The sequence below is a fragment of the Brassica rapa genome, chromosome A02 (assembly GCF_000309985.2).
Source record: "Brassica rapa cultivar Chiifu-401-42 chromosome A02, CAAS_Brap_v3.01, whole genome shotgun sequence".
Lineage (NCBI taxonomy): Eukaryota > Viridiplantae > Streptophyta > Magnoliopsida > Brassicales > Brassicaceae > Brassica > Brassica rapa.
The window spans coordinates 29,391,882-29,412,177 of NC_024796.2; the positions used below are offsets into that span (position 1 = coordinate 29,391,882).

The 20,296-nt window shown below is 29.8% G+C and overlaps 1 protein-coding gene and 1 long non-coding RNA gene across 4 annotated transcripts; one reads left to right on the forward strand and one right to left on the reverse strand.

The window, feature by feature from the left end:
* Window positions 1-615: 615 nt before the first annotated feature.
* LOC103854874 (squalene epoxidase 5) lies at window positions 616-6,342 on the forward strand. Of its 3 annotated transcripts, none has more exons than XM_009131838.3 (9): window positions 616-881; window positions 1,574-1,685; window positions 1,813-1,993; window positions 4,193-4,361; window positions 4,477-4,695; window positions 4,860-5,138; window positions 5,277-5,334; window positions 5,586-5,900; window positions 6,043-6,316. In XM_009131838.3, the coding sequence occupies exons 1-8, from the start codon at window positions 678-680 to the stop codon at window positions 5,894-5,896; spliced, it is 1,533 nt and encodes a 510-aa protein (XP_009130086.1). In that variant the 5' UTR covers window positions 616-677; the 3' UTR covers window positions 5,897-5,900; window positions 6,043-6,316. The 3 variants fall into 3 exon arrangements, with proteins under 3 accessions (XP_009130086.1, XP_009130084.1, XP_009130085.1); XM_009131836.3 differs by having other exon boundaries at window positions 617-881; window positions 5,586-5,872; window positions 6,043-6,342; XM_009131837.3 differs by lacking the exon at window positions 5,277-5,334 and having other exon boundaries at window positions 618-881; window positions 5,594-5,872; window positions 6,043-6,342.
* LOC117131823 lies at window positions 5,916-18,680 on the reverse strand. The gene is made up of 2 exons (XR_004455220.1): window positions 18,443-18,680; window positions 5,916-10,612 (listed from the first exon to the last, which is right to left on the reverse strand). It is a non-coding gene; the product is annotated as an uncharacterized LOC117131823 (long non-coding RNA).
* Between the last annotated feature and the right edge of the window lie 1,616 nt (window positions 18,681-20,296).

Sequence of the window (20,296 nt, forward strand, 5' to 3'; positions counted from 1 at the left end):
TATTTTGGAAAATATTTTATTAAAAAATACTAAAGCGCATAATTAATTGAAAATGTAAAGGAGTGCCAGTGTAAGTCCACTTAGTCCAAATGTTTGACTAAAGGTTCACTAATGTTTTTACGTCAAGAGGTTCGCAGATTCAATATGACGATTCAAAAGTGTAGTATCGTCTATAGTATTTTTTATAGTTTGTAATAATATAATTATCTAGTGTTAAAAAAATGAGTAGCAAATTGTATTATTTAAAAGTAACTTAATAAAAATATATGTACTACTCATTTTTCATAGAAACAAATGTAATACCCTTATTCTATAATATACATAATTTGTAATCTATACTTTTGTAAACTTTCTATATATGATTAGCCTATGAGTGGTATGTACTATCTTTATCATCCTTGTTAATCGATACCAATCAAATCAAATCAAATCAGAGCCATAAATTTAAGCGACACCATTATTGGAGTTGGGTAATAATGTAATATCGTCTATTTCTGTATAAGATAATATCTAAGACAATTATTGGTTTGCTGTTTTCTTCTGTTCTTATGGTAAGTTAGTATGTGGCGATGCTACGTCCGTCCCGACTATATATATATGTTAATTTACTCCACCTTTCTCAGCTCTCTTTATACTGACTAATAATATTTTTATATTGAGTAATAATATTAATAGATATGGACAAGGCTTTTATGGAAGTTTTTTTATGGACGCTACTTACCTTCGTACTGACTTGGACGACATACCACGTCACCAACAGGAGGAAGAAGGCAACGAAGTTGGCGGATGTGGCCGTGGAGGAGATACGATACGGTGGTCCTGACGTCATCATCGTCGGAGCTGGTGTTGGCGGCTCAGCTCTCGCCTATGCTCTTGCTAAGGTACATACAATGGCGTTGACACTTGACAGTTTTGCTTCCGAGTATTCCACTAATGATAGAATAACAACTCTCTGTATAAATCGTTTTTAGTATCATTGTATATAGGGATTTTAGTAATTAAACTCCTCGACTAAAGATGAATCGTAAAAAAAACTCTCAACTAAAAATTTTGTGAAATAAACCATCAACTTTAATTTCGTTAACATATGTTATCCTCCGTCTAAAAAACCGTGACGGAGGGTGACATACGATAACGGTTTACAAGTTAAGGGTTTATAATTTTCAAAACTTAGTTGAGGGGTTTTTTTAAGATAAAACCCCTCAACTATTTTTGAATCATAAAAAAACCCATCAACTAAGTTTTCAACATTATAAACCCTCAACTTGTAAACCGTTAACGTATGTCACCCTCCGTCACGATTTTTTAAACGGAAGATAACATATCTTAACAGAATTAAAGTTGAAGATTTATTTCACATAATTTTTAGTTGAGGGTTTTTTTTAAAGATTTATCTATAGTTGAGAAGTTTAATTACTAAAATCCCTTGTATATATTGTAAGAGTTCGGGAAGGAATGAACAGTCTTTTTCTTCTAAAAATGTAATATGATATAAATAAAAAGCTTATACATTAATTTTTTTATATACATTAATTTTTGGGGTTGGAGCTTATATATAAAAATTGGGTTGAAGGATGGACGTCGAGTACATGTGATAGAGAGGGACATGAGAGAGCCAGAGAGAATGATGGGGGAGTTTATGCAGCCAGGAGGACGACTCTTTCTTTCTAAGCTTGATCTTCAAGGTATGTATCTTCTTCTCTTTCATTTACATTTACATTAAGACCGATATATATTGTGTCCAGGACCGGATCTGAATTTTGTAAGCCATAAATATTTAAAAATTAAATTTGTGTGTTTATATATAAAAAGATTGTTTGGAGGGAATAGACGCACAGAAAGCCACCGGCTTGACACTTTATAAGGACGGAAAAGAAGCCGCCTCACCTTTTCCGGTGGAGGACAACAAATTCCCTTATGAACCATCTGCTCGAATGTTTTACAATGGCCGTTTTGTCCAGAGACTGCGCCAAAAGGCCTCTTCTCTTCCCAAGTATGTTAATTATTATGTTACGACTTACGAGTTTTAACTAGAAAGTATAAAGAGATTCAGTCGAGCATATAAGAAAGAGGAATCATTCATTCTATTCATAACTAACTCTTTGTTAGTTTATGAGAGCTAGGTTGACCCAACATAAGCTTTGTTGTGCATGTGATTTAATTGAGTGTATAAAAGATATGAATTTAATCTTTGGCAAATAGATTATGAGACAAAAAAATCTTGGAAAAAATTAATTCATATATATATATATATATATATATATATATTTCTTTAATTCATCTTAAATGTTTCTACGAAAAATACCAAAAAAATTAAGAAGATATATTACAATTTTTATTATAACCTTTGTTAACATACTATATAATTTCATCCTAAATGTCCCTAATTCATCTTAAATGTTTCTAAAAACAATACCAAAAAATTAAGAAGGTACATTACAATTTTTTTTATAACCTTTGTTAACATATTATATAATTTCTCTCTTGCTTTTTATTAAAATAATAGTTAACACTGAAACTTTATATAATTTTTTGCTTTGAAAATCTAAAACGATTTTTGATTGTTTTAAAATAACTATAAAACAATGCTTAATATAAAATGAGGGATTATATTGGTTCATTATTTTGTTTTGATCCTAGTTAGGTTCGTAATTTGATTTCACCAAAGTTAGGTTCATAATTTTGGTGTTGACCAAAAAAAAAGGTTCATAATTTTGGTTTCACCACCAAAGTTAGGTTTGTAAAGTTACGATATGACTTCACCCTAAACGATTGGTAATGACAATAAACTCTGGTGACCAAGAAAATGAGTGGGAATAGTGAATTATATACCATTCCATATATTTTACACCATTTACAAAGAATATTTGTTTCATATGATTCTTTAACATTTGAAGAATAATAGACTACTTCCTTATCAAATTAGGAGATGAATGAATTTTTCTTTTGTTTTATTCATTTTCATTCATTTACTTCTTATTCCTCATATTCTTTTAATGGTTACCACTTAAGAGTGTGTTCAAAAAAAAAAAAACATAACCAATTAAGAGTTTGTCTGGTCTCTCTGCTATCACCTGCAAATGCAGGTTTTGTGATTGGTAACGGTTATTGGCGTTTTATAACAATCATAAAAAAATGCTACGAATCGTTTTACACCACTTCAAACCTCTCTAAATCAAAAATTGGTTCCAGCTAGCGTTTGCGGTTGTATGCGGTAGCGGGAAGGTAATTTTTTTTGGTAAAAATTATATAAATATAAAATAAATTTTTTAATTTTTTTCAAAGATAATATAAATAGTAATATATGTATATATAATTTTTTAATACAATTATTTTATAAATGTAATTTATATATTATAATAATTTGGTTTATATATATATATATATATATATATATATATATAATTTTAAATAATTTTAAAAAATTGAGATAATATAAATACTAATATATATATAAGTTTAATACTATGATTTTCTAAATATAATTTTTATATTTATTATAAGAATATGGTATACATGTATAATTTTAATATTAATTATTAATTATTTTATTATTGGGTTTTAAAATTATCAATTTTATAATTCACTTTTTGTCTATTAATTAATTTTTTTATTGATTAACATTTGCATATGTGAGTAAACCATTCAAAAATGACCCGCAAACGTAACAATTTTTAAATACTGAACCAATTATGCAAAACACTTAATAACGTTTGAAACCGCAACCACCCGCTTCTGCAAACTCCCACATCCGCAACTGCTGCGTTTAAACCAATCATATCCTAAATGGCTATACGCCCGTAAGTTCAGCCCAACTCTAGTTACATGGCAAAAAATTTCTTTTATATGGATATTTATAAATTTCATCAAGCAATGAGAGGGGCTTACTGGAAGATAAGCCTGAAGTATTGAAAGATAAACAAGAAGTCCTAAAGATATACAAAGCTTAGATAAGAAAAATCTCAAATATTATTTTTTCCTTCAGGATAGGGATTCAGTTCCGCTTGTGTTTAGGATTGGATCGTAACCTTGAGTTTTTTCATATATAAATACGTGAAATGAAATATTTTCACTTCTTAAGAGTTATATATACTTTTGTATGAGCTTTCTAATAAAAAAATCATTACGATATTCAAATCTACACAATGATTTCCTTGTAACACTGATTAATACACCAATCATTAATTGGCAGTGTGCGACTAGAAGAAGGGACGGTGAGATCTTTGATAGAAGAAAAAGGAGTAATCAAAGGAGTGACATACAAGAACAGTTTAGGCGAAGAATCGACCGCCTTTGCACCTCTCACTGTGGTATGCGACGGTTGCTACTCGAACCTTCGTCGCTCTCTAAACGACAACAATGTGAGTATTCCGATCATATATATATATATATATATATATATGTATAACACTAAAATCTTATACTGAAACGTCAATGACGTAGAATTAAGCATTTGTATTCTGTGATTCGATATAGGCGGAGGTTATTTCGTACACAGTTGGTTACGTCTCAAAGAATTGTCGCCTTGAAGAACCCGAGAAGTTACACTTAATAATGGCAAAACCGTCGTTCACCATGTTGTATCAAATCAGCAGCACCGACGTTCGTTGTGCTTTTGAGCTTTTCTCTAATTATTTTCCTTCTATTGCCAATGGGGAGATGGCTTCCTTCGTGAAGAACGATCTTGCTCCTCAGGTACACATTAGGTTTGATCAATTTGACTAGATATATTTATAAATAGATAACTAATTTGGTGTTATTAATTCGTAGATAAGGCATACATGTATATACACATTTAACCATCTTCGAGCGGTTCATACAGAGTATGCATTTAACATCTCTTTACATTTAATTGGTAGGTACCTCCAAAACTCCGCAAAATATTTTTGAAAGGGATTGAAGAGGGAGCAAAAATAAAAGTGACGCCAGCAAAGAGAATGTCAGCTACCTTGAGCAGAAAAAAAGGAGTGATCGTCTTGGGAGATGCATTTAACATGCGTCATCCAGCAATCGCATCTGGAATGATGGTTTTATTGTCTGACATTCTCATTCTACGCCGTCTTCTCAAACCATTGAGAAATCTCGGTGATGCCAACAAAGTATCAGAAGTTATTAAGTGCTTTTATGTAATACGCAAGGTAAGCAAGCACCAGTGCCGGCTCTAAAGGAGTGCTGACAGTGCAAAAGCACAGGGTCCAAAAAAATTTCTACAAATTTCTTTAGGATTTAGGGCCCTGTATTTTCAAAAAAATGTCGTTATCTGGCAAATATTGCAGGTGAATGCTCAACAAAATATGCAGGGGAGCGTGTATCACTGGGAAGAAGAAACCACAGATACGGGCCTTTAATTGAAACTGGAAACTATATTATATTTAAATATTTAAGTAATTCTGGTCCACAAATTTTAGCTCAGAGATTTTTTTCATTTACTATAAACAATTTTCTTAAAAACCTATCTTAGTATAAAGCACAGGGCCCACAAAAAGTTTAAGCCGGGCCTGGCAAGCACATGCTAATCTTTAAAAATGAACATTCAAAACCTATTTATAACCTCTAACCAAAACATTTTTGTATATAAATTGCACGTGTGAAGCCGATGTCAGCAACAGTGAACACACTAGGGAATGCATTTTCGCAAGTGCTAGTTGCATCAACGGACCAAGCAAAAGAGGCGATGCGACAGGGCTGCTATGATTACCTCTCTAGTGGTGGGTTTCGCACGTCAGGCATGATGGCTCTGTTTGGCGGCATGAACCCTCGTCCGCTTTCTCTTATCTATCATTTGTTCGCTATTACTTTATCCTCCATTGGCCAACTGCTCTCTCCATTTCCATCTCCTCTTCGCATTTGGCATAGCCTCAGACTTTGTGGTGTAAGACATTATATCTTTCTTTGAACTGGCAAGTCATTAAATCTTTCATTTCCTTTTTTTCTGGTAAACGTCATAAATTTTTCCTTATATTGCAAAATTTTCCGCAATTTGATATTGGTTTTTCTTTTCTTTTTGTGTTGATTTGTTTTTCTTAAAATGTGAATCCTTAGGTGTCTTTGAAATTGTTGATTCCGCATCTCAAGGCTGAAGGGGTTATCCATATGATGTCTCCAATAAATGCAGCTGCGTATTGCAAAAACTATATGACCGCAACCGCAGTGTAAACATTGTGATGCTCTGAAAACCGCGATATGTATCAGACGTATGTATGGATCACAAAAAATTATGATTTTGTCAAAATTGTATTAGATGCATTATGTTATAGAAGATAATTTTCGGAATGCTTAAGACAAAAAAAAAGAATAATAAGTATGTGGTTTGATATTTATATTGAAACAAATTAAAAATAACAGTGATGATAATAAGAACGTTTTGGACGAAATTACCTTTCATTTGCTTCTTCTTTTTGCTTGAAACGTGATTTCTTTGGGTGAAATGTTAGGAAAATGAGTATTTTATTCTCCAACTATCTGAAAATTTGAACGGGCCTTATAGTCCAGTGGTAGTAGACAAACACATTCCGGGTTCGATCTTCCTGCTGCGGAAACTAAGTCATATTGTCCTGTTCACCACGGCTGCGGATACGTCCGTATGAAAATCCGGAAGAAGGCTTGTCGTGGGCTGCACCTCCCACCCGGGGATTAGGTTTGTGTCTTTAATAAACCCGGATTTAACTCTTTTTTTCTACAAAAAAAAAAACTATCTGAAATCAACACATTTAATATTCAAGTATTTATAACATAAATGTGCATAAGCTTTCACATATTTAAATAATTATTTATCCTCAAAATTGACAAAAAAATAAAGTAAGATCACATATATAGATTTTTTTTTTTAACGTCAAAAGGCTATTCTATTACTCAAACTTGAGGTGGTCTTGATTGTTATGGACCTCCGCTTTAGACAAATTATGTTGTGCATTAGCAATATATACTTGTCTTTTAAAGATTTACTGGATTTTGACCCGCAGTTAGATAATGTATATGAAATTTTGAAATTAAATTAATTTTTTCTATATGAATTTCTATATAAGATAATGTATATGTTTGGACACCTTTACCGTGGTGAACTGAACCGTATCAAACTGAAAAAAATAAAACTATGCTGAATTTCATAACTAACTGAGCATATTCTATATTTTTTAAAACCGAAAAACATAAACCAAACCGAGAATCAAATGAGTACTTAAATTTTTAAAGTAAAAATTATATACCTACAAATATTAATTATATTTAATTTCTAAATAACAAAATATCCTAAAATATTATTTATAAACCAAATTACGCAATAAATTAATTATCTGAATATTTTTATTCAAAATATTAAAAATTATTCGAATTATTTTATATTTGTTTCAAATAACCCAAATTATCCGGTATTTAAAGGGCAACATATTTTAAATTTTGTGAAATTTCAATAAAAACGTATAATATACATTATTAGAATTTGTAAAACAAATAAACATGTCCTATTTAAACCAGTCTTTTTGACTAATTTCATTTAAATGTCCAACCCGTTTAGACCAATTTTATATTTTTATGATAAGATTAATCATTTATAGTTTATATATAAGAATGTAATATTAGATCTTAATAATTGATTGCATGTAATTAATTAAATCAATGTTTAATAGTGGAATAGTTAACATTAAGGCTTTTAGCTTTCAGTTCACGTAAATATGTAAAAATTGTTATACATCAGAGGATTCTCCATTAGAACTTATATTAAACATAACTAAACTATTAAAATTTTTATAGTATTAATAGAACTATATATGTGGTAAGGATCACATCATGTTAAACATGTTTGAGTCATATGTCATATATTCATGGGGTTATTGTTATATTGGAATAATAAATGAGTTCATTTGAATTATCTAGAATATTTTTATAGTTAGAGAAATAAAAAGTAAGACCAAATAATAATTTATTAGCTAACGAAAAGGTCCAACAAAAATTTTTAAGTACATTTTTTAAGAATCAAATTTTAATAGTATAGATATTCAGACAATGTTTTCATTGTGTTTTCATACTCGACTGAGACTTGTGGTCGAACCGATAGATCGAGTGACCCGTAAATAGTCCGGTTTAGATTTAATAAAACAAAATATGTTTGCTAATTAGATTAAAAGTATATTTGAAGATGAAATCGTGGGTTTCATAGTATATATAGAAATAATAGCATGAATGTATATATAGTGTTATTAGAAATGATTTTTATACATACATTTCTTTGTATGTATATTAATTATCAAAATAACCAAATATATATTAGTATGTATATTAAGTACATAAAATTTTTGTTTTTTTTTTAATTCTGAAAAATTATCTATACTATTAAAATAAACTAAAATTTCATTTTGACACATATGTTTTATTATTAAAAATTAGAGTTTTTAATTAATGATTTATATACATTTTACATATAAAATGGTTATTGTGGGCTTTTTTGAAAAATTGTGTTGTTAGTTTATTGGGCTCTAATTGACGAAAGAAGTTAAATGGTTAATGACTAAAGAAAAAAAATAATTTAATAATTTTCTGTTTTTTTGGTTTGATCATCGTATATATTATTAACAAAACAAACCTAAGAATATATATACTTAGCATATTCTTAATATGTTCGTTTTCGTTTACATAGTTTGTTACGATTTATTTAAAAGTTCAAAATTTTAAATTGTGATTGCAACCAACCTTATCGTTTAAATAATATTGGCATCGTTGAATACTATGTATATATGATGTACGCTTTTGATGTATTTGAATTTAATAGTATAAACTAGATTTTGACCCGCGCTTAGAAAGCGCGGGTTTATTTTTGAAATTAAATAAATTCTTCTTATACAATTTCTATATAAGATAATGTATAGGTTTGAATACATTTACCCGCGTGGACGGAACCATACCAAACTGGAAAGAAAAAACTAAAATTAAGGTGAATTTCATAAATAACCGATCATATCATATATTTTTGGAACCGAAACCAAACTGAGAACCAAATGAGTACTTAGATTTTTAAAATCCAAATTATATACCTACAAATATTAATTATATATAATTTCTAAACAACCAAATATCCTATAAATACTATTTATAAACCAAATTATGCAAAAAAAAATTAATGACTCGAATATTTTTTATTAAAATAATTAATAGTTAATTATTTATCCTATATATTTTTTCCAAACAACCTAAACGACCCGATTTAAAGCACAAGATATTTTACATTTGTAAAAATTCAATAAAATGTATCATATGCATTGTTAGAATTTGTAAAGTAAATAAACATGTTCTAATTTATACCTGTTTTTTTTTTCTAATTTCATTTTAAATCTCCAACCCGTTTAGACCTATTTGATTTTTTATGATAAGATTAATCATTTAGTTCATATATAAGAATGTAACATTAAATCTTAATGATTGATTGCATGTAATTAATTAAATTAATGTTTCAGAGTTGAATAGTTAACATTAAGGCTTTTAGTTTTCAATTCACGTGAAAAAAAGAAAAAAAAATTGTTACAAATCAGAGGATTCTCCATTACAACATATATTAAACATAACTAAACCATTAAAAACTGTATACTAATAATTGAACTATATGTGGTAATAATCACGTCATGTGTAAACATGTTTGAATAATTTGTCTATATTCATAGGGATTTATTGTTAGAGTAATTATATAATAGATTATGGGAGAATAATAAATGAGTTCATTTAAATTATAAAAAAAATATGTAAAGTATTTTTTATAGTTAGAGAAATATAAGGTAAGAACAAAAATAGTTAAGTCTAATGAAATGGTCTAACAACCTTGTTTAAGTAGATTTTTTAATAATCCTTTTCTTTTAATAGTAAAGATTTGATGTGCAATTCCAACTAAATCTCCCGTCAATAAAATATATTTTCAAGTTCCGTAAATAAATTTATGCATTTATTTGTTATAATAGATTCAATATATTAGAATGTAAATATAGTATCACCCGTAACGATGAATTTCTGTATTTGACAATTTTTGATCTACTATCTTATGCAAAATCTAGAAAATGATTTAGTATATTACTATATTTTGAGCTAATTATTTGACTTAGATATTTTGAATGAACAAAATGACATAAAAATATTTGGATATTTTAAAGTTGTTAAGTCAAAAAATAGAAAATTTATTAAATTGTTATTTTCTTACATTTTAATTAATTATAATACATATTTAAGATTCGCCAAATGTTGATATGTGAAAGTTTGAAAATATATAGAACTATTTTTCTACCTAAACCGATAATCCATGAAGAGTATATAGTTTCGTAAATGATAACATTTTCGAAGCACCAAGTACATGATGTCATTATCAGAATCATCGCCTTTACCATTTGAAGTCGTGTAGATATTTATTTTGTAACACCAAGCTTCAAAGAATTATTAATATAGATACAGTGAAGCAATAAATATTTATTTTGTGAGTCTGTTTCATGTAGTTATCTTTTGTTGAAAGAAAAGTTTGTATCAGCAGAAAGAGAACGAAAGAATATACGTGTTGAAAAACGTACTTATAAACTTTGGTTATATATAATAGAAATAATTAATAATGTATAGGTAGATTTTTCGACTCATGGTAACAATACTAATCCCACTATATAAAAGGGACTATTTTTAAGCTTCCTAAAGCTAGCCACATGCTCAAAATAATCAGGGCCAATCAAATTGCCACGTCACTGCCAGATTAGACTTCAAATTAAAATCACGATCGGGCTTCCTGTGCGCTAACTCATTCTCCGACTCCGTATTTTTGTTTTGCGCCATCAGCCGAAGTGAAGCCAAACTCAGATAATTCACTTTCACCCAGCCCAGCCCATTAATCCCATCAATCTGATAATTCACTTTATCCCAGCCCAGCCCATTAACCCTAATCTACGTATTGTTGAGACTCAAGCCAAAGCGCACACAGCTTTCTCATCCTCTGAATAATCTAATCGCCGTCTCCCCCATTTACCTTTCTCTCATGACGACCCATCTCGAAGCCCATTCCCGAGCTACTCTCTCATAAGCATAATCCCGTGTTCTAAACATCCCATGTTAAATTTTTTAAAACACTCATATCTTAGAAATAGTTTAGAAAATATCTTATCCCACTATATAAAAGGGACTATTTTTAAGCTTCCTAAAGCTAGTCACATGCTCAAAATAATCAGGACCAATCAAATTGCCACGTCACTGCCAGATTAGGCTTCAAATTAAAATCACGATCGGGCTTCCTGTGCGCTAACTCATTCTCCGACTCCGTATTTTTGTTTTGCGGCCATCAGCCGAAGTAAAATAAGGGTGTTGGAACTATTTTTTGAACATTATGAATAATGTATTCATATGTCAAAAAAAGAAGTTTTATTTGAATGAGAAATGTAGGTCTAATGTGTGTGATTTGAAAAACTTGTATAAAGTAGCAAATACACACATTGGATATTTGAAATTGGATTTGGGTTTTTTGATTTGTTAGTTGGACTTCATGTTCATTGACTTAATCTTATAAACCAAATATATGTTGATCTTTTATATTGATAAAATATAAAAAAGAAATCCATTTTAAAGTATATTATTTTGTTTGAATTGGTCAAAACAATAATAATTTTATTCTTTAATTTCTTGGTTAAAATGTAGAATAAATTCACATAATAATGACAAGAATTAAAAACTCCATTAGTGCACTATGGAGGTTTCATTTTTGTGTTGAAAAATGAAACTTGTGCTTCTCATTATATTTCTATATAAAGGCTTGTGAGCCATTTAGAAAATACACACATTCATACAATCAAGAACATTTCTCCCACTCAGAATAGTTATGCTAGTATTTTTTATTCTTTTGAGTCTGAGAGTACATCACAGAAATAGGTTCGATAGATTCTGTTTTTCGGTGATGGTAAACAGAAACAATGCTGCAGTTGTATCTTGGGAATCTGAGCGCCATAAAACCGTCACACTACGGGGCGTTTAAAGATTTAAGGAAAGAGATTAACTATCTCGACTCTGCAATTCTTCTTTATTTTTATATTTTGGTATTGAAATTTTAGTTTATGTTTTTATTATTCTTTACAAATATCAGTTGTCCTATGGTAGTAAAATAAGGTTCCTACACTCTTAAATCTTTAAATATTGTTTATGCTTTTGCACTAACAATACTGATATTTGTTAAAAGTTATTGTTTTTTTTAAGAACAGGTTAATCGACGGTCTCGAAACAAAATCTGGATTTGTGTTTTCTTCAACCAGCTTTTGAGATTGTGTAAAGCTTGTGTTCTTGAGCTAACATTATTTTTTGCAGGATCGGTTGAATTATTTAAAATAATTCTCCTGCACTTACGTGTTTCGGTTGTGATTTGCATGATTTATTGGTTATTAGTTTTATTCCTGTTCAGTCAATAGCAGTGATCGATCTTGTTTTCAGCACTAATGATAGTAACACTGGTTTAAGTTTTATGAAACTAGTCAACAGGTGCTGATCGTGGGTTCTAGCAATCGAACGGGAAGATAAATTGCAGGTTGTGGTGTTTGATTATTGATTATATTAAATTGCAAAATTTGATGATTTAAAAAAAAATTATGTCAGTTTTTTATCATTTTCAATATGTTTTTTGAAAAGAAAAAGAGAAAAAAAAAAAAAAACTGATGTAGATTTTATATCCAACCGTTACAAATTGCAAAGGAAAAAGGTTTATTGCTTTTGGTCAAAGATATGTTTTAACTATTGATATTTAATTAGTAAAACAATATGTGGAATAAAACGTTTTTCTGGATTACTTATTGTGGAGTTGTTGTTTAAACATTATTAGTCATATGTTTGGTATTGAGTAGTATATTAATCTGGGTTTGGTTTCTAGTGAACAAACCCATATGACAATATAGCTAAACCAAAGTGATTAATAAAATCTCGATTTTTAAGAGATCGAATGATATATATATGGAAATGGATTTAGTGAGTCGACGCCCCAAATTAAGTTTGGGAGAGGTCTGCCACATATAAATCATTTGCCATAGGAAATAAAATGTTTGTTGATATTGGTCATAAACATTTATATTTCATCAATGCTTAAATGCAAGTTACAAAAAGATTGACCATGCAAAAACAATGATAATTTTCAGACCAATATGATTGAAACTGACATGTGTATTGTAGTTTATAAAGTCAATATGGTTGAAAATAATCATATATAATGGTGGTTTTGATGACACAAATAATATCTTGTGTATATTTGTTAAAAAAGCAAAATATGTGTTTGGAAAAGATCCAAAACATACAAGTTAGATTTATAAATCAACTTGAGAGAACTATGAAAATAGTTGTATGTAAAATGTGAATTTCTAAGAATGAAACACATTTTTTCAAGAAAATTGTAATAATTTTTGAAATTGCTTTTAATTCATTTAAATCTAAAGGAGTTGTAGATTAATTTTCTAAACTCTTAAGAGATGTTAAATGTAATTATGCATGTTTTGAGCTATCTCAAGAAATGTGGGGGGAAGCTTTGCTTACCATATAAAGTCGTTGGCAAGAGGCCAAATGAACTTAGTGATAGTTATCACAATATATTTTTTTTTATTAAAAAAAAAACAAACTAGTGTCATACACTGAGTTTTGTGTATAATAGTTAATTGTATCTTGAATAAAAGATGACAAAAATCATTAGACAATTGATCTCGACTAATCTCAAGAGATTATGTTCACTATGGTGACAACCTAGGATCCTTTAATTAAAGGTGTGTCATGAGATCAAATTATATATCATCAAAAGGAATGGGTCGCCTGTGAATTAAGATGAGGTTTCGCGGTAACTCTACCTAACTGACTGGAGATCCCAAGAAATAGGTTCAAGGAGACAACTAAGTGAAACTAAGTCTGCCCAAAGCACTGTAAGACTTCGGTCTATACCCAATTCCTATGATGATTAAACAGTGCTACATGTAAGGAATACAGGATAAGCATTAGCTTTTAATGATTTGTGTCCATAGCTTTGAGATATGAATGGAGTAGTACATGATACTCCTCTAAACAAAGTTAATGGCAAATCACCTTGTGAGTGTGAAATGGGGCCGTTTCTAGGAGAATGAAGGAAAGGCTATATTCTCCAAGTTCACTCATGATTAACCAAGACTGTTCACGGCCAAAATGAACACAATAGAGAACCTAATTCTGTGAGAGAATGAAGCTGTGTTATGGCTATTGTCTAGGTTTACACCAAAGCCCGGGAGGTTCAAGACATCATGGCCACCTCCTGGCCGAGTAAATCCGATAGCTATTAACAATGACTGGTTCAAGGCTGAAAAATTGCTACCAACTCATCATGCAGTGGATTTTTTCGTTTGTACTCTCAAAAGTCCTTAGTTAGGTCTTGTCGAGTCTTGTCTAGGAAGTTGAGTCTTGTCTAGAAAGTCTGTCGAGTCGTCTAGTGTCTAGAGTCATTTCTATTCATGTGGGGGATTGTTGGAACTATTTTTTGAACATTATGAATAATGTATTCATATGTCAAAAAAAGAAGTTTTATTTGAATGAGAAATGGAGGTCTAATGTGTGTGATTTGAAAAACTTGTATAAAGTAGCAAATACACACATTGGATATTTGAAATTGGATTTGGGTTTTTTGATTTGTTAGTTGGACTTCATGTTCATTGACTTAATCTTATAAACCAAATATATGTTGATCTTTTATATTGATAAAATATAAAAAAGAAATCTATTTTAAAGTATATTATTTTGTTTGAATTGGTCAAAACAATAATAATTTTATTCTTTAATTTCTTGGTTAAAATGTAGAATAAATTCACATAATAATGACAAGAATTAAAAACTCCATTAGTGCACTATGGAGGTTTCATTTTTGTGTTGAAAAATGAAACTTGTGCTTCTCATTATATTTCTATATAAAGGCTTGTGAGCCATTTAGAAAATACACACATTCATACAATCAAGAACATTTCTCCCACTCAGAATAGTTATGCTAGTATTTTTTATTCTTTTGAGTCTGAGAGTACATCACAGAAATAGGTTCGATAGATTCTGTTTTTCGGTGATGGTAAACAGAAACAATGCTGCAGTTGTATCTTGGGAATCTGAGCGCCATAAAACCGTCACACTACGGGGCGTTTAAAGATTTAAGGAAAGAGATTAACTATCTCGACTCTGCAATTCTTCTTTATTTTTATATTTTGGTATTGAAATTTTAGTTTATGTTCTTATTATTCTTTACAAATATCAGTTGTCCTATGGTAGTAAAACTAAATTATCAAAAAATAAGATAATTATCAAAAAATTTAAAATAAGATAATTCTTATTTATATTTTGTAGCTATCTGAAAACAATAATTTTATTATAAAAGTTAAAAAGATACAAAAAATTATAATTAAATATTATTCAAGAAAAAAACATTTATATAAAGATATTTTCTAAACTATTTCTAAGATATGAGTGTTTTAAAAAATTTAACACGGGATGGTTAGAACACGGAATTATGCTTATGAGAGAGTGGCTCGGGAATGGGCTTCAAGATGGGTCGTCATGAGAGAAAGGTAAATGGGGGAGACGGCGATTAGGTTATTCAGAGGATGAGAAAGCTGTGTGCGCTTTGGCTTGAGTCTCAACAATACGTAGATTAGGGTTAATGGGCTGGACTGGGATAAAGTGAATTATTAGATTGATGAGTGAATTATCAGAGTTTGGCTTAACTTCGGCTGATGGCGCAAAACAAAAATACGGAGTCGGAGAATGAGTTAGCGCACAGGAAGCCCGATCGTGATTTTAATTTGAAGCCTAATCTGGCAGTGACGTGGCAATTTGATTGGCCCTGATTATTTTGAGCATGTGACTAGCTTTAGGAAGCTTAAAAATAGTCCCTTTTATATAGTGGGATAAGATATTTTCTAAACTATTTCTAAGATATGAGTGTTTTAAAAAATTTAACACGGGATGTTTAGAACACGGGATTATGCTTATGAGAGAGTAGCTCGGGAATGGGCTTCGAGATGGGTCGTCATGAGAGAAAGGTAAATGGGGGAGACGGCGATTAGATTATTCAGAGGATGAGAAAGCTGTGTGCGCTTTGGCTTGAGTCTCAACAATACGTAGATTAGGGTTAATGGGCTGGGCTGGGATAAAGTGAATTATCAGATTGATGGGATTAATGGGCTGGGCTGGGTGAAAGTGAATTATCTGAGTTTGGCTTCACTTCGGCTGATGGCGCAAAACAAAAATACGGAGTCGGAGAATGAGTTAGCGCACAGGAAGCCCGATCGTGATTTTAATTTGAAGCCTAATCTGGCAGTGACGTGGCAATTTGATTGGCCCTGATTATTTTGAGCATGTGGCTAGCTTTAGGAAGCTTAAAAATAGTCCCTTTTATATAGTGGGATATAAAATTCATTAAGGGTATTCTTTTAATTAACACATTAGCGAATCAGTTAGAAATTAATAATAAATCAATAAACTATCTAAAAGTCTAAAACCTAATAAATAGGGGTGGGCAAAAAACCCAAACCGAACCAAACCGAACCAACCAAACCGAAGTTAAACCGAACCAAACCAAACCGTGCTCTTTATGTAACCCAATTGGTTCATGTTTTACTCAACCCGAACGGTTTGGTTTGGTTTGGGTTTAAACCGAACCAAACCGAACCAAACCGATAATCCAATATATATATAGTAAATATATATATGATATATATATATGTATTAACATATTGCAAATTTTAGTTAAAGTTTCATTTTTCATTTTTTCATAACTTTCATATCTTTAAAAAAAAAATATAAATACGATTCAAATAATACTATTATATATAAAATCATGTAGCATAAGTTTTTATATTCTCACTCTATCGTTTATGAGTTGATTATTTTTTAATAAAATTATAAAACTGATGCCTTCATATTTTATAACCAACCCGAACTACACCGAACCAAACTAGACGATAATAATGTAAACCAAACTAAATCTAAACCAAACCGAATTGAACCGAACCGAATTAAACCCAAACCGAACCCAAACCAAAGCTACTTTGGTTTTAATTGGTTTGAGTTTTATAAAACCCAAATTACCCAAACCAAACCGAACCCAAACCGAACCCGAAACTAAACCGAAATGCCCACCCCTACTAATAAAATATGACAAATAAGAAAAACTAACTAAATTTTAATATAAAATAGAAATTTAATATTACTAATAAAAAATTCATTTTTAATATATATATATATATAATATTAATTAAGGGTATTTTTAAATTAATAAATTAGTGACTTAGCTAAAAATAAATAATAAATCAATGATTTAGCGAAAACCTAATAAAAACATGACAAATAAGTAAATTTACTAAAATTATGGATAATATAAAATATAATTGATTCTTTAATACAAAATTAAAATAAGAGCTTTGTTAAATAAAACATAAGTTTGCCGTATCGGTCTAACAAAAAAAACAATCATTAATAGTATCGTAGGAATTATGTATTTCCTATTAGCGAATAAAATTGAAGCATAGTGTTGGAGGATAACTCAACGTGTAGACAAGATTATGGAGATTGACATGGGAGTTGAGGTAACGGACACAACTGTTCTTTCGCAAAGAAACGCTCCTGCTAGACATTCTGGATAAATGAAAGAGACATATCTTGACTTGGCTTTGTGTTAATGGATGGTGACTTTCCAATGTTGTTTGGAGTAAGGACCGATATACACGCACCAAATCACCACTGTAAGCGGAAGCTGAAGGTTTGCTATGGGCAATGCAAGTGATACTGAAGTTTAGACACAGAGAGATGGTCTTTCAATCGACTGTGAACAACTGGTTATGCTTATTCAAAAGGAGAAAGATTGGCATGTGTTGGACTCGGAGCTCAACGAAATAAAGGCTGTATCTAAAGAATTTTCTGAACTTTCTATTGCTTATATTCCTAGAGCTTTAAAATTCCGTATGAATAGCCTAGCAAAAGGTGTCCGATCACGCGCATCTCAATCAGCTTTTGTAAACCCTTTTGCACCAAGTTGGCTAGCCCCACAAGCTAGCATGAGGATGTCAAAAAAGAGAATAAAGTTAAAAGTGAAACTAAATATCTCAATGAACAAATTTATCAGAAGTCCATATTTATGTGGATGTATATATAGGACAAACAATTTTTTTAAACAATTATAGAATATAGTCACGAAAATAATCCTAATATATATAATTTAAAAAAATCATCAAAATTTTCAATATTACACCAAATAAGAATATAAAGACCAACTATATTTTCTTTATGTATAATGTGTTGTGGTAAGATTCAAAAAAATTAACTTACTTTACAGTAAGGAAAAACTAGATTTTTAATTCCAAATTTACAATAAAAACATAACATTTTATAAAACTAAACAATTGACATAATAGTACAAAAATATGAAAAAAAAAACAAAATACTATCCGCGCGTAGCGCGGACAAGGACCTAGTGTAGATATAAAGTTAGAGAAATATATGGCAAACCCTTAATAGTTAGAGATAATTAGAGAAATATAAGGTAAGACCAAAAAAATAGCTAAGTCTAGTGAAAGGTCCAACAACTTTCCATAGGTAGATTTTTCAAAACTCCTTCACTTTTAATAGTATAGATATTGTATAACATAATATGTGATGAATAATGTGGTTTAAGTCTTTAATACAGTCATGATCTATTTTTGAATAAGTGTCATTTGAGTAAGAGTGTTGACATTTTTTTGCTTCAGGAAGGTTTTTCAATTTAACAAACAGAAGTCTGAACAATCACAGAATGGAATTTATAGTGTTTCATAGGTTGTAGGTGAATAGAATTATATAATTATCGTATATTGGGATATAGATCAGTCAGGTTATAATCTCGATATTAATGAGACATGTTTAGAAGTCACTGGTGGCTCACATGATTGATATATTCATGGTATAATGGTTTAGTAATCGATTCCAATTGTAGAAAAATAAATAATGTAACCGATGTTATGGTTTGAATAACAACCGGGTACATATATATATAGGTTTAAGTGTTTTTAGCCTGTACTTAAATTCTATAAGGGAAGACCAAAAAAAAATTAAGTTTAATAAAAGGATCCAAATAACTTTTATAAGTAGATTTTTTAAAACTCATTTCCTTTTAATAGTATTGATACGTTCTCTGTAAAACCCCATATGAATATCTCTAGTTGTTTTTATCTCAAATTTGATAAATTTTCTTAACTCAAATTTCAAAAATTTGATTGATATTTTGATTCGAAAACTCATATAGATAACAATAAAATATAATTTTTATTTCCTAACAATTTAAAATCGACACATTAACTTGCGTAACATTATTCCCAAACTAAATGTTGACTGCACAAAATTAGGCATGTATAATCAACCGGTAAAAATTGGACAGAAATCGTCAGTTTTCAGTTTATAATTTAACAATTGACTATTTCATGTTTAATTTTGTGTCGTCAACAACTAGTTCATGAATAATTTTACTCAATCAATATTTAGATATCAAATGTGTTGATTTTGAATAGTTAATGAATCAAATATCCATTTCCCGTGAAATGTTAGTTTTTGTATATGTTTAAGGCTGTAAGTTTCTAACATCAATCTTGGTTTATAATTGTTTTCTTAGTTAATCTTGGATTCTTTTTTTTCTTCTTTTTTTAAATACTCCTATTTCTAAATAATACTTGTTTTACCACTTTTACTTGTTTCTAAGAGATTAATGTTTTAGATTTTCTATGTATTTTAAATAATCAATTGTAAACTTCAAAAAATGTTTATTGACAATTTTGGATTTATTAAATTGTTATTGATTTAACTTTGTAGAAAATTGTTATAATTTTAAAAATTAAATGTTAAATATTAATTGTTTTAATATTTTTGAAAAATCTAAAACATACATTATTCGGATATTAGGGAGCACGAGTTTTCTCGAGAACATGCTTTTAGAAGAAGAAAATCATGCTACGGCATTATATGCCAGGTAACACGCAGATGACAACTTTCTGAAACATCATTATGATAAAAAAATGATACAGCGACTTTGGCGGGGTTGACAAATATGATTTGATTTGATTTGATCCCATCCGATCCGCCGATCATTACTCCATAAATAGAAACTATACTATTTTAAGTTTCCCTTTTTCCTAGCTCTGATTTTTTCCTTACTCTTTTATTTTATTATACCATGCGGTCCACGCCCATGTTTATGAATTATTTTATTTCAACACCGATTTCCTTAAAAGTTTTTGGTTTATAATCTATATAGGTGTCTGAAACCAGTCATTAATAGTATAATTTTAAAACGTAT